Source organism: Cupressus sempervirens, chromosome 1 (assembly GCF_028749045.1).
Source record: "Cupressus sempervirens isolate cs-2001-9-10 chromosome 1, ASM2874904v1, whole genome shotgun sequence".
Classification (NCBI taxonomy): domain Eukaryota; kingdom Viridiplantae; phylum Streptophyta; class Pinopsida; order Cupressales; family Cupressaceae; genus Cupressus; species Cupressus sempervirens.
In genome coordinates, this window is record NC_143118.1 from 150,533,683 (window position 1) to 150,547,665 (window position 13,983).

The following is a 13,983-nucleotide window of genomic DNA, read 5'->3' on the forward strand; positions in this document are numbered from 1 at the left end:
TTTTGTTGACTCTGTGATGCAGAGGGATGTAGGGAGGGGATGAAAGCGAGGATGGGCGGATTGACGAATGAGATGGAGTATGAAATTGAGCGAAACCCTCAAGCCCTAGGCAAGGAGAAATCTAGTTAATCCAGGCGTACTTAGTTAAGTTGAACATTGCAATCTGTTTATCTAGGCTTGAAACTGAGAATATTTTGGAAGGCATATCTTGGTTAGGTCTTGCTGTCGTGTTCTCCTCCCGCTCCATTTGCAGATATGTCAATGGAGCATAGTAATTCGAGGTGTGGACCTTCTCTACGTCAAGGAAGCCATGATAGGTCTCCTTGCTTTGGAATCAATGTTTGAGCAGAGCTTTGCCAGACAATTTGGATGTTTGGGGATGCCGCCGAAAATGTTTTCCTGCATTGGTCCTGGAGAAGGTTTTAGGGTGATTCGCTTGATGTCTGCAATTCACATTTTTTGCACTTCACTTTCTGCTCACCATTTTCTAATTTAAATTGAACTTTTTCATTGCTTTTTTCATCATGAGCCAATACAATTTAAAAATAAATAAATTTTTCAATTCCAAATTAATATAGCTTTTGCAAACATCAGTATATTTAAAAATTTTTAGATTATGTAATTAATATGGAACCTCATTTCAAAAATTAATTGTAGTAATTGTGACCACTAGGGGAGAGGACCCAGTAGTTGAACACCCTAACTTCACGCTTATCAAAGTCTTACGTAAAAATTTCAAATCGCTCTCAGTTTTTTATAGTAGCTTACTTGGCGAGTCGCCTACTTATAACTAAGGTTTCAAGTCCACGCCCCTGTTATGATGCCACATCAACATGCTTTTTGCCAAGTTGTCCAAAACAGGCCAAAAAAAAAAAGTGAGACCAATAATAGCGCATAAAGGGTACCCATAGTTGAATAGCTGATGTGGCATCACATCATTGGTTACTTTTTAAAACAAAAGGTACATTTTCATTCAATTTTGGGTAATCATCATTGTACTAACAACTTTAAAGTCACAAGTATTGGTACAATTTTTTCAAAAAAATTGAACATTAAGTAAACAATTACTATCACAACAATTGGAACCCGGTCAACTACTCGGTCCTCTCCCCTATGAAAACACCTTTGCATAAGGGAGGGATTAATAAACATTTCCATTTGAATTCAAGGTTCATCATCTTAAAAGAGGGAGGGAAATTTATAAATGCAAAGGCCTCCAAAAGAGGGCATCTGCTTCAGTCTGGCGAACGATTTCACAGGTGCAAAACAAAGTTGATCAATATTTCACATTTCTTATTTCAACTCTAAAACAGTATTGTTCTCATAGATGCTCAGGATTCCTGTTAACCTCTATCCTCTGTTTCAGCATTGCTTTCCACGTAAACCGCTCATGGTCTTTGCACTATTATCAGCTCAAAAGCCATTTTCTACCAATAAATTTGGTGCGTCAGAAGAACTATACAAAAAACCACCATCTGCAAATCCCCTTAAATCGGTTTCCTCCAAGATATATAGTATTGGGGAAGAGCCCAGCAAAAATCGAACCGCTAAAAATCCCTCAAATCAATTTTCTGCCAATATAGTTGGTAGTATGGGTGAATCAAGCCAAAATCAAACTGATGGAAATCCTCAAATATGCCCAGAAACAAATTTTCCAAAACCTCTATCAGCTCCTCCTCCCAAGCATTCAAAACAGATCGAGTTTGATCGAGCAATGTGCGCGGAAGCAGTTGTTAAGGCAGGTCCCGCTCTAACAAAAAATGAAATCATTTATGAGGATGATTGGCTGATTGCTGTCAATAAACCCTCGGGTGTTTACTGTGAGCATGTTTTGTCGTCGATTCCAGATTTATTGGTTTCTTCTCCGCACCACACAGGTTGGATTTCATGCCTTTAAATAGAATGCCGCTATTGGTAGTTTAAAGATTTTGAATTGCATTACGTAGTGTTCAGAGACCCATCAAATTTCAGGATTTAGGATTTACAGAATCCACAGCTTTGATATCACGTTTTTGTATGCCCTTTCTATTAGCTTTTGACTAGGTATTCCTAAAATGATTAAAACCCAATCCAATATGTTTACGGATTGAAATCTAATTCCTACGGTGCGCAATTTTAATTTGATTTTTTTAAATGGCTGTTTTGTTTGTTCTTTATTTAGAGGGTATTCTTACTCTTATCAGGGCTCTTCAAAATAGGTTTTGAAGTTTAGGGCTTGACGTTCATATTTTTTGATGATAAAAGATACATGCAGTTATTTACAACGCTACGAAGCAAATCACCAATTGGGTCAATTTGTTGCTTGAGAGAGTTCAATTGCTCAGCTTTTTGGTATCAATACCGTATGGATTGGTTTTAGAATTTAGATATTTAGGCACGAATCTGGAAAAGGAGAAGTCTTGGAGCTTAGGTTGTTCCAATTGAAGGTAACAAATAAAGGTGGTTTTCCGGTCACAATCAAGCAAGAAACTGCTGTGGTTTATGAGGTCCCTTTTGATTTTCCAGGAGAATTGTTTCCCGTTGACGTCATATATATTGCTCAAATTTTGTGATGCTAAGTTTTGATCTCTTGACCAAGCTCTAATAAACATGAACTTAAAAATAAATGCCACACGACAAATAGTTGATTGAGCAAAAGGTTTTCTTTATACCCAAATAGATATTGATAACTGTGCATATCATTGAATTAGAAATTTATAATCCATTTTTCTATTAGTAGGGAAGTTGCAAAGGTGATTTACGTTTTGTTACACATCAAGCCTGCTGAATTTAGGGTGGTTTGATTTGGAAAAACTGTAAGCATGCAGCAGGTTTCAAATAGTCTGATACGTAAGAAGATTGGATCCAGTTGGCCTGGTATAGGGTAAGAAGGGAGAACACAAACCTTGTCTTTTTGGCATTTCACCCTGCCAGGACTGAAATTGATGCAGGAGCATCCTAGGTTTTTTAGCAATCCTGCATGCTGGAGGTATTTTAGCTAAGTGTTGTGGACTCGGTCACCCAACAATGGTGCTCGGTTGCTGATAGGTCTAGTTGTGGCTGAGGAGCTCGGTCGTCGTTGGAGCTCGACACCCTCTGTGGTGCTCGGCTTGTATTGGTTGCTCGACATCTGTTATGCTCGGCAGGTGTTGGTTGCTTGGTAGGTGTTGGTTGCTCGACACTCTCTGTGTGCTTGGCATGTGTTGGTTGCTCGACGTGCACTGGGAGCTCGGCAATGTTGGTGTTTTGGCTGGTACTCGGCTTGGTTTCTTTGACGCTCAGTCTAGTCTTGGTTCTTGTAGGTGCCAAGTTGTCTGTGAGCCAACTTTGGGTATTTAATTTGTGTTGTAGCCGACTTGTGGCTTAACATATATTTAATGTAAGGGATTTAATTTAATTTGTAATGAACCGGGCCGACTAGTGGCTTAGTTGGGTATAAGTAGGGGGTCTTGTGGAGTCTCTTGTCATGGTCATCCAACTTAGAGAAGAGGATGAAGTGTAGATGCGAACTTTGAAGGGCTAGTAGCTGTAGCTTGAAACTAGGAGATTGCTTGGTGGGCTTGCGAACACAAATTAAGATTTCCTTGGGGGTTTCTACCAGAGTGTGGATCTGGACTAGCTGAGATTGAGATTGTAAGTTGGATCTTGCAAAACTGTTTTGTAATTGCTGTTGTATTTGGCCCTAACTCAGAAGGCCTTACAACTGGGCATATTGCATGTAATCAGTTATTTTATAAATGAAGAGTTGTGATTTGGTATCAAATCTTGCATTGTTGTGTTTTTGCTATGTGGTTATTTGCAGGGATCCAGTTTACCTCCAGTAGGGGTACCCTCGGATTCTTGCTGCATCAGGTGGTATCAGAGCCTAGTTGTTCCTGAGTGTGTAGACAAATCACCAAAGTTGAGGCAGTTTGCACCAAGACTTAGGTGAAGGTTGGAAGAGAAGGTTGATCTAGTGGAGTTGATTGATCTTTTGCATTCAAGGATCTATTGCTTAGGGTTTGCGAAAATCTTGGAAGATGCCTCCAAGAAGATTGGACCCTAGGGCAATTGATGATCTTAGTGATGCTGTGGAAGAAATGATCTCAGAGTAGATTAAAGCAGAATTTAGATCTGAGATTGCATTGATGAAGAGTGATATGATTGCTGAAATTGTGAGTGCGTTAGGTGGTGTATCTAGGCATGTGGGTACTGATGATGGTTATGAGGAAGTTGCTGAAGACTTTGAAATTGCTGGATCTAGTGGTGAGGACAAAACTGATCGTGTGGAGAGACCTATGGGAATTAGGGCTGGTCAGTTTGCTAGACCTGGATCTCAGTTGAAGCTGAAGCATAAGATGGAGGTTTCTAATTTCTTAGGTACTTTGACTCCTGAAGTCTTGAGTGATTGGATTGGTGAGTTGGAAGACTACTTTGAGCTTGAGGATATTGAAGATCCACTCAGAGTGAGGTTGGCAAAAACTAAGCTGAAGGGACATGCTGCTCTTTGGTGGAAAGAACTGCAAAGAGACAGAGAGGAGGGAGGTGAAATGAAGATCACTAGATGGAGATTGATGGTGACTAAATTGAAGGCTAAGTTCATACCTGTTGATTATGAACTTGAGTTGTTTAAGAGGTTGCAGAATCTGAAATAGTAGGATATGACTATGAAAGATTATACTGAGGAGTTCTACAAGTTAACTATTCGGTCTGGGCATAGAGAATTGTCAAAGGAGAAGGTAGCTCGACACATTAATGTTTTGAGATTCGATATTCAGGATGAGTTTGGTATGCTGAAAATTTCTTCGGTTGAGGATGCTTATCAGCATGCCCTGAAGGCAGAAGATAAGTTGAAGAGGAAAAGTCCAGGTAATGCTAGAGGAAAGGAGAAGCAGGATAGCTTGGCAAAGGCTAAACTGAGTGATGAAGATGAACCAAGACCTGTTGATCAGAAGAGAAACACAGATATAGGTGATTTAAAGGGTACTTGTTACAAATGTGGAGATGTAGGACATAGATTTTATGAATGTCCTAAGGCTGGTGACAGAAGAGCTGCTATTGTGAATGAGGTTGAAGTCCAAGTCAATCACCTTGAGCAAGGAGAAAGTTTGCTGGCTTGACGAGTGCTGATTGGTCAGAGGACAATGGAATTTTGTTAGAGTACTAATTTGTTTAGGACTTGTTGTAAGTCTGGTAGTAAAGTTTACAAGGTGATTGTAGATGGTGGTAGTATTGATAATCTTGTTGCTGAGGAGATGGTTCAGAAACTTGGTTTGAAGAGAGTGAGACATCCTTATCCTTATACGATTGGTTGGTTGCAAGGTGAGCATGCTTTGGAAGTGAGGGAGCAGTGCCTTGTTGATTTCCAGATTGAGCAGTATAAGGATCAAGTGTTGTGTGATACTATGGACATGAACAGTTGTCATGTGTTGCTTGGTAGACCTTGGCAATATGATTGCAAGGCTGTGCATGATTGTGTCAAGAAGAAGAAGAAGAACATATTGAGTTTTAACTAGTTTGAGATCTCCATTTTGATTTAGAGCTGAAGGTCCGCGGATCTAGTTTGGCACAGAGCAGCATAATTATCTAATAGTTTGGGAGAATTGGTTTTCCCTGTGATATGTGTTTGCAGCCCTTCGATTTGACCTAGCAGCACTATTACTTGCTAGTTTGGGAGCTTTCTCTGCCAATTGCTTCTCTTTTCTCTGTCAGCAGTAGCATTTTATTTAACAAATATAATAATATTTTATGGTTTGTTCGAAGCTTCTGCATGTGAAGCAGCATATTTTTATCTACAGCTTGTATTGGCTAATTACATTTTTTTTGCCAACTTTATTAAGTATTAACACAAATATTATCTGTTAGGGTCTTGAATTGTGAGGGTAGTTGAAGTGTGGTTGGGCCCACTAAAGAGGGTAGTGCACATCATTGTGGATGTTTAGTCCCATTTCTGTAAAGTAAGTTTTTGAAGTTAAATACACCAACGATGGTCTATATTGTAAGCAAAGGTTCACAATAGATCAAGATTTGCACTCACCTACTACATTTAGAAGTTGTATATTTGTAGTGCTGCTGAAGTTTGTGTGAATGGGAACTTACAAACATATCAGCCAAAGGGGCCTATATTTTTTTTTATTTCTGCTGCTTATTATTTATGGTCATATGGAGTAACAAAGGCTGTTATAGATTCTGAAAGTGCCCAAGATATCCGTTTTTCAAAAATTGCACAACTTTAGCAAATGGAGTCTGTTTTCAGCAAACAAGATATAATTGGAAAGCTGCTTCGATAAACTAAACTATGGTGTAGGCATTTTCTGATTATTTTTCCATTTTATGTAGCTTGAAGTTGCAAGTTGTAATCATTTCTCTTGGCAAATGTGGTGGTTGAGAATTGTTTTTTGCTTTGTATCCATTCTGTCAGTTGCATAGTTCATTGTAGTCCTTTATTTGCACCCTTGTGAATCATGTCAGACCTGAGGATTGACTCACTCACATCACATAGTTATCATGCATGGAAGCTCAAAATGCCACTATCATTGCAATCTTTAGGCCTTTGGCAAGTGTTGAAAGCTGAAGAAATCAAGCTCACTAAGGAAATTGACAAGTTTGTTTATAGAAACAAGGCAAAGGGTCTTGTAGTTCTTCATGTGTCAGATAACTTGTTGATTCATATTGTTGAGTGTGACGGACCTAAAGAGGTGCTTGAGTAGCTTGAAGGGTTATATGGGAAAATTAATCAATTCAGGACTTGCAGCTTGAACTCTCTCTCTCTCTCTCTCCCTCCCCAGATGCATTTCTACTATTCAGGGTTTCCTTACACAATGTAAGCTGGTTTTGTCATGATTCAGAAGGATTTGGTCATGAAAAAGATGATAAGGCGTGTACTTTCTTGATCCTATCTAAAGCTCGATGTCCCTTTTCAAGTGTTTGCCTCTACCTTCTATTTTACTATGGATGCTATGGGAGACACTTATAACATGCCTTTTTAAAAAAAAGTAATATCTACGAATTTAAATATTTCTATTTTAATGGTCATTTCTAGATATTGTAAATATCTTGTATAATAGATTCTTTCTATATTTTGTATGTTCCTGTTTAGAAACATCACTTTCGTAATCTCTATAGAAACTATTTATTCTTTGTAAATGAATCATCCGACATTTTACCAATTTGTTTGTCTAATATGATATCAAAGCCATCTCAATAATTTTTTTCAAAAAATAATAATTTCTCTTTTGGAACTATAGTTCTTGAAAATTTTCAACAATATTTTCCTTGGTTTCTTGAGGTTTTCATGGCTTCTTTTTGGTGATTCAAGAAGTCCTATTTTCTTTTTGCAGTTGAGTTGACTTGCTTTGCGCAGAGCCATCGAACTTCTTGGTGCAGCTCATGGTTCTTTTCCTGGTACACACAACCTTTCGTCTAGTTGTTGTTTTTGCTTTGTGTTTGTTTCTGAGGGCTCGTAAGTTGCCCGTGGCTAATCTCTGGCAACTCGTCTCTGTGTTGTTTGGTAGTGTTTGTGCATTGTTTCCAAAAATGTTACCCTTTCTCTGTCGAATATGACAGTTTTCTGGGATCATTTATCCTGTAAAACGTCAGCTTGTCTCATAGTTAGGGTCAACAACTCTTTCTCTATAGCTGGTTGGGTCGTCGTTGCTGTTTATACACCTGCTTGTAGTCATTTTCTTCCACACAATCATTTCCTTGGTCAAATTGCTTCTATAGGCATATTTTATTTGCCATTCTTGCTGAACATGGTTTTAATTGTAATTTTTTTTGTACAGTTTCATGGTATTTGCAAAATTTCATCTTAACAACCTATGGTTTGTTTGATCTTGTCCAGTGTTTGCTGTCAACTAGCATTTTATTTTGCTTATAGATTCTTGGTGGATTTCTCAAGACCTTAATTGGGTTGTCTTCAAATTTTTGTGCGTGTCTCATTTTTTGTGCCTCAAATCTTGTGCCAGTGGATTTATGTTGTAATTTGTGTCTGTATCTACCTCTGTAAACAACACATTCAAATTTGTACATTCAACCATCTAATCCTCATTTTTTTAGCCTCAAAAAGCATGCAATGACATCTTTGACCAACATTTTGTTGGAAGGCAAAAACTACAACACATGAAAGTAACACATGATGACAATCTTTGAATGCATATGTCTTGACAAAATTGTTTTGGGCACGACTACTTGTTCTGCATATGAAGGCAAAGAGCAAGAAAAATGCTCATTAAACTTTCCATCACTGATGATCAACTTCGTTGGGTTCCTTCCAATAAGACAACTGTAGAAATTTGAATCCATCTGAAAGGTTTGCATGGAACCTCGAACAAGAGCAGTGCATTCTTATTAAAGAACATGCTCTTCTCGATCATAATGAATGATTCAGGTATCCATACAAGATCATGTCGATAAAATCAAGGATATTCGTGATTAGTTGGAAGTCATTGGATGCAAAATGGAAGAAGACATGGTGGTGATCACTTTGAAGAGTCACCCATCTTCCTACGAGTACTTTGTTGAAACTCTCAACATTTCTTCCACTCATTTTGATGTTTCGTTTTTCAATCTCTGTGTAATGCTTCGTCGGAACCAACTCAGCAGTTGTACCAACAAGTCATCAAACACTTAAGCCTTCTTAGCTAAATCCATAGGCAACTATCAAGTCTCTTAGACTTCTCAGCAAAATCCTTTTGCCAAGTCATCAAAATGCCCAAAGAAAGATGTTTGATGCAGCTATTGCCAGAAGTTTGATCATATGAAGTTGGAGTGCCGGAAACAAGTTTTTCAAGCCAAGCAATCTAGTTCAAAGCCTCAATCGCATGTTGTTTCTATAGTACATTGAGTTCAATGAATCTGCCTTTTATGCCTTTATGGCTAAAAGACTTACAAATCATGTAAAATCCTCTGCCTAGTATATTGATTGAGGTACCTCTCGCAACTTCACTCATTGCTAGGATTGGTTCATAGATTTCTAGTTATTCTCAGATTCAATTCTTTTTGGATGAGAAGAGTATACCATTGTTGGAAGAGGTAATATCTAGGTTTAATCTTGAGGAAGGAAATTGATTTTGTTTGGTGTATACTATGGTCTAGGAATGGAACACAATCTTCTTTCCGTGAGTCAAATTATTCTCCTTGATTGGACGTGACCTTCAATTCACATCAATGGAGTATCAATGATTGGGAAACTTAGTCCACAGTTACTGTTGATGTCGAAGATTATGGTCTTCATAGACTTGTCGACTCTGGGGATTCTCACGAGCTTGCTATGGAAGCCCATTGCTCCTTTAGACACTCTGGTATCAACGATATCGACATTTGAATGTGCACTACCTTTCTTAACTTGTTTAAGAAGATCTTGTCATTGGATTGCCGAAGATTCAGACCTGGAATCTCAAAGTTTGTGGAGCATCTCAGGCTAGGAAGAACATTACACTCCTTTTAATAGATGACAACTCTTAGAGAGAGCTTCTAAGGTATTACAATTGGACCATGTTAATGCTTGTGGACCTATGGCTACTCCCTCCGTTATTGGGTCAAGGTATCCTTTATGTTGATGATCTTGGTCAAAATGTGGGTGTATTTCCTTAGCAAAAATCACAAGTATTTGTTGTATTTCAAAAGTTCAAATCATTTGTAGAAGAAGAGTTTGGTCAACATATTATTACTCTTAGGATTGACAATGGGAGAGATTTGTTCCTATGCCTTCTCTCGTTTCTATCATCTACATGGCATAAAGAGCCAATCAACATCACCCTACACCCCTTAGCAAAACGGTGTTGTTGAGCATAGGAACGCACAATCACCAAATTGGTTGGGTCTATGCTTGAACTCAAGCATGTTCCAAAATTTTTTTGGGCTGAAATTGCCCACATTGTCATCTATCATTTGAATTGTTCTCCTATAGTGACTGTGAAGAAGTAGATTTTGAAAGATACCTGGTCAGGTTGTAAGTCCAAAATTAGTCATCTTAAAGTTTTTGGCTCCATTGCATTTGTTTGGATCCTTGATGCTAAGCGCACCAAGTTAGATGCCAAGAGCCAAAAACTCATGTAAGCTGGCTACAATGATAATCACAAAGCTTACTGCCAGGTTGACATTGAGACTAATCGACACATCTTTAATTGTGATGTGGTCTTTAATGAGGAACTAGGGCCATTTCAACTCGTTCTCCCAGTTATGTATTTAGAGGATCAATCTCTCCAAGCTCAACATTTAAATATCCGTCTCCCATTAGTTCCACCCAATGGGGCACCATAGAAGGTTCCAACGATTCCTATTCCTGCCTCTTCACCAATTCCTTCTTCGCCAGGCTCACCTAGACATGTAGCCACACCTACTGATTTTGCTCAGAATACATCTAGTTGTTTATTTGATGATGATATTTCCATTGCACCTTTTCTTTTGATGTTAGCACTTCTATTCTTCAATTTGAATCGTGGGCTAAGACGATTGACGATCTTTATGATGATGAGCTCTTTGAGGGTAGAACTACTCAGAAGAAGAGGAAACCTTCCGACTACAATTTTTGCTCTCATATCCAACATTCACAGTGTGTATGGACCTTTAACACACATAGAGGCAAAATGGATACCTGATTGGGAAGAAGCTATGAAGATTGAGCATCATAGCCTTTTGAAAATAATACTTGGGTTTTGTTAGATTTTCCTTTAGGAAAATAACCCATCGACTGCGAATGGGTCTACTAAGTCAAATACAAAGCTAATGGTACTTTGGATAAGTACAAGGCTCCTCTTGTTGCCAAAGGCTTCTCTTAGCAAGAAGAAATTGATTATGAAGAGACCTAGCACCACTACAGTAGTCCTCGCCATGGTAGATCAGTGTGACTTAAGAGTGCTTTCGAGAATGGTGAATTGCAGGAAGAAGCGTACATGATGCAACCTCTTAGATTCAAGGTTGCTCTTAAAGAACATTAGGTACTCAAATTGGTAAAAAACACTTTATGTCCTTAATCAGGCTCGTTGGGCATGGTATATGAAAATTGATAAGTACCTCAGATCAGGATTTTCAGAGGAGTCCTTCTGACTCAAATCTGTATGCCAAGACTACTGGCAATGATATCATAATTATGGTTATATGGTACATGAAAATTGATAGGTACCTTAGATCAGGATTTCCAGAGGAGTCATTCTAACTCAAATTTGTATGTCAAGACTACTAGTAGTGATATTATAACTATGGTTATATATGTTGATGATTTGATAATCACTGATATTTTTGATTTAGGGAATCAAACAAAATCTGTGTCTGTCTCTTGACATGACCAAACTTGGACTTCTTCACTATTTCTTAGGTGTCGAGGCTTGATAGTAGCCACATGGCATCTTCCTCGCCCAGTCTAAGTATACACAGGCTTTGTTGGAGAAATTCATAATGCAAGATTGTAAACTTGCATCTACATCGATGGAGTTTGGTCTAAAGTTATTAGCCAAATTTGGTTCTCCTATTGAGGATGAATCCACATTTAGACAACTAGTGGGTAGTTTGATATATCCCATTGCCACTAGACATGATCTTAGCTTTGTAGGGAGTTACATATCTCACTTCATGACCACTCCCACTTCAAATCAGCAGGCTGCAGTGAAGCACATCCTACGCTATGCTAAGGGCACTCCCGATTTTGGTATCTTTTGTGGATGTACCAAAGATGCCCGACTCATTGGTTACACAGATTTGGATTGGGGAGGCTTTGTTGATGACAAAAAGCTATTTTTGGGTATGTCTTTAGGTTGGGCACATGTTCTATCACTTGGACTAGTAAGAAGCAACATGCCATATCTCTTGCCTCAACAAAAGTTCAATATCGGGGAACAATCAAAGTAGGTTGTGAGGCAGTTTGGCTTTCTAGTATGCTTTCCAACATCCACATGTCTCAGGCATGCCATTCACCCTCTTTCGCAACAATTAAAGGTTTCTTAAACTTGCCAAAAATTCAATCTTTCATGAGTGCACTAAACATAATGACATTCTTGGCATTTTATCCGTTAGCTGGTTGAAGATGGATTTATGGATTTGCAATTTGTCCCTACACCTGACCAAATTGAAGATATTCCCACAAGTCCCTACTTGTAGAGAAGTTTGCCAAATTTTGGTGGCAGCTTGGTGTCGTTGATAAGTTGACCATCAAGGGAGGGTATTAAAATAATAGATTCAAAGTTAATTTATTTCTATTTTAACAATCACTTCTAGATATTGTAAATATCTTGTATAACAAATGCTTTGTATTATTTGTATGTTTCTTTTTACAAACATCATTTTTGTTATCTCTATACAAACTATTTGTTCTTTAAAAATGAATGTTCCAATTTTTACCGATCAGTTTGTCTAGTACATTTGAGGAGTTTTGTGATTGATTGACTAGGGAGTAGGCCAGGTTAATTCAAATGGATGCTCTTTCTAAGAGCCATGCATTGATGGCTCAATCTTTTAAGGGTAAGGGTAAGAATAAGAAGAAGCCAAAGACAAACTCATTTACAGGTGATGAGCCTCCCTCCAAGCCTAAGGTGAAGGGTGATTAGAAGCCTTATCCTCCCACTCCTAACTCAGGAGAATCATCTTCTAATTTTAAGAAGGAAAATTGTTCCTTTTATGGCAAACAAATCACAATTACTCACCTTGTTAAACGAGGCTAGCAACTTTGGAGGAAGCCACGAGGAAGCACAACATTGTCATGCCTAAGTCTTCTTCCTTAGGAAAGTGACAAGCTCTTTCAACTATAGCTGTCCTCTACCAATTCTGGTTCAATTCTTGAAATTGGTTCTTCTCATAAGATGACTCATAATGTTGATCTTCTTGATTCTCATTTTGATAGTCCCACTTCACATATTGTTGTTGGGAACTCTTCCCAGATTCCAGTTTTGGGGACAAATTTAGTTCCAATGTAGGCTGGCGGCATTGAGGATGTTCTTCTTGTTCCTGATATTTAATTGAATCTTTTTTCTGTCTATTAGATTTGGCATCATGGTGATGGAAGTCTTGTTGAGACTTTTCAAGAGATGTAAGATCATGAGAAGGTCATTGCTGTAGAGATAGTTTATCATGCAACATGATTGTATAAGTTTGATGGATTTGATTCTTCTAAGGATCATGCCCTTATTGCTCATGCCGATTCTAGTAGAAAGCCTTGGCACACATGATTTGGGCAACTAAATTACATATATCAACAATAGATGAGCTCATAAACTTGGTGATTGGTTTACCTAAGATCTCTTGTTCAAAAAAGAGTTTTTCAGGGTTGTGCTCTTGGCAAACATCACATGGATCCATTTCCTAAAGGTATGGCCAAGCGAGCTTCGACTCCCCTTGAGTTGGTTCATAGTGACCTCATATCATTCCCCACTATATTTTCAAGGGCCATATATTGCTCATCTTCATTGATGACTTCTGCAGGTGCACAGGGGTATACTTTTTGAAGTACAAGAATAAGATTCTTCAATGGTTCATAACCTTCCTTGGATTTGTGGAAAAGCAAGCCAAGACATTTCCTTCAAAAGATTCACATAGATAATTATTAGTGAGTATGTCAAGTAGGTATTTTGCCTAGCTCAAGGTATTCTTCATTAGCATATAGTGCCATACACTCCTTAGTAGAATGATGTAGTCAAGGAGAAGAATAGAACCTTGTAGGAGATGCCTAATTGCATTCTACAGTCTATGTCAATGGCTTCAACTTATTGGAGGTTGGCAATTGTGCCGACTACATTTAGAACAGTACTTTTTACAAGGCAATGCCAACCATGACTCTCAAGGAGGCTTGGTCTCATGTTGAGGCCAAGGTTTCCTACTTCATAGTTTTTGGCAGTGATGCATGGATTTTCATTCCAGAGATAAACACAAGGCAATGGGGAAGAGGAGTCAACAATTCATCTTTGTTGGCTATTGTGAGGATGCGAAGTGTTATTGTTCGTTTGACCTTGACATTCAAGAGGTATATTTTTAATGTGATGTTCTTTTTGATAAGTCTTTCATTGCAAAGGATTCTCCATTATAGGCCTCTCCCTC

General features: G+C 38.3%; 1 protein-coding gene across 6 annotated transcripts in view; it reads left to right on the forward strand.

Moving 5' to 3' along the window:
* The first annotated feature begins 1,164 nt into the window (after nt 1–1,164).
* The window catches only part of LOC149576610 (Pseudouridine synthase family protein), a 30,417-nt gene continuing 17,598 nt past the window's right edge, over nt 1,165–13,983 (forward strand). For 5 of the 6 annotated variants that reach the window (XM_089818373.1, XM_089818379.1, XM_089818351.1 and 2 more), the window contains exon 1: nt 1,213–1,877. In XM_089818373.1, the coding sequence (XP_089674499.1) occupies nt 1,328–1,877 (550 nt within the window). In that variant the 5' untranslated portion in view covers nt 1,213–1,327. Of the gene's footprint in view, nt 1,878–13,983 lie in introns of all 6 variants that reach the window. The other variant, XM_089818388.1, reaches the window with a different exon arrangement.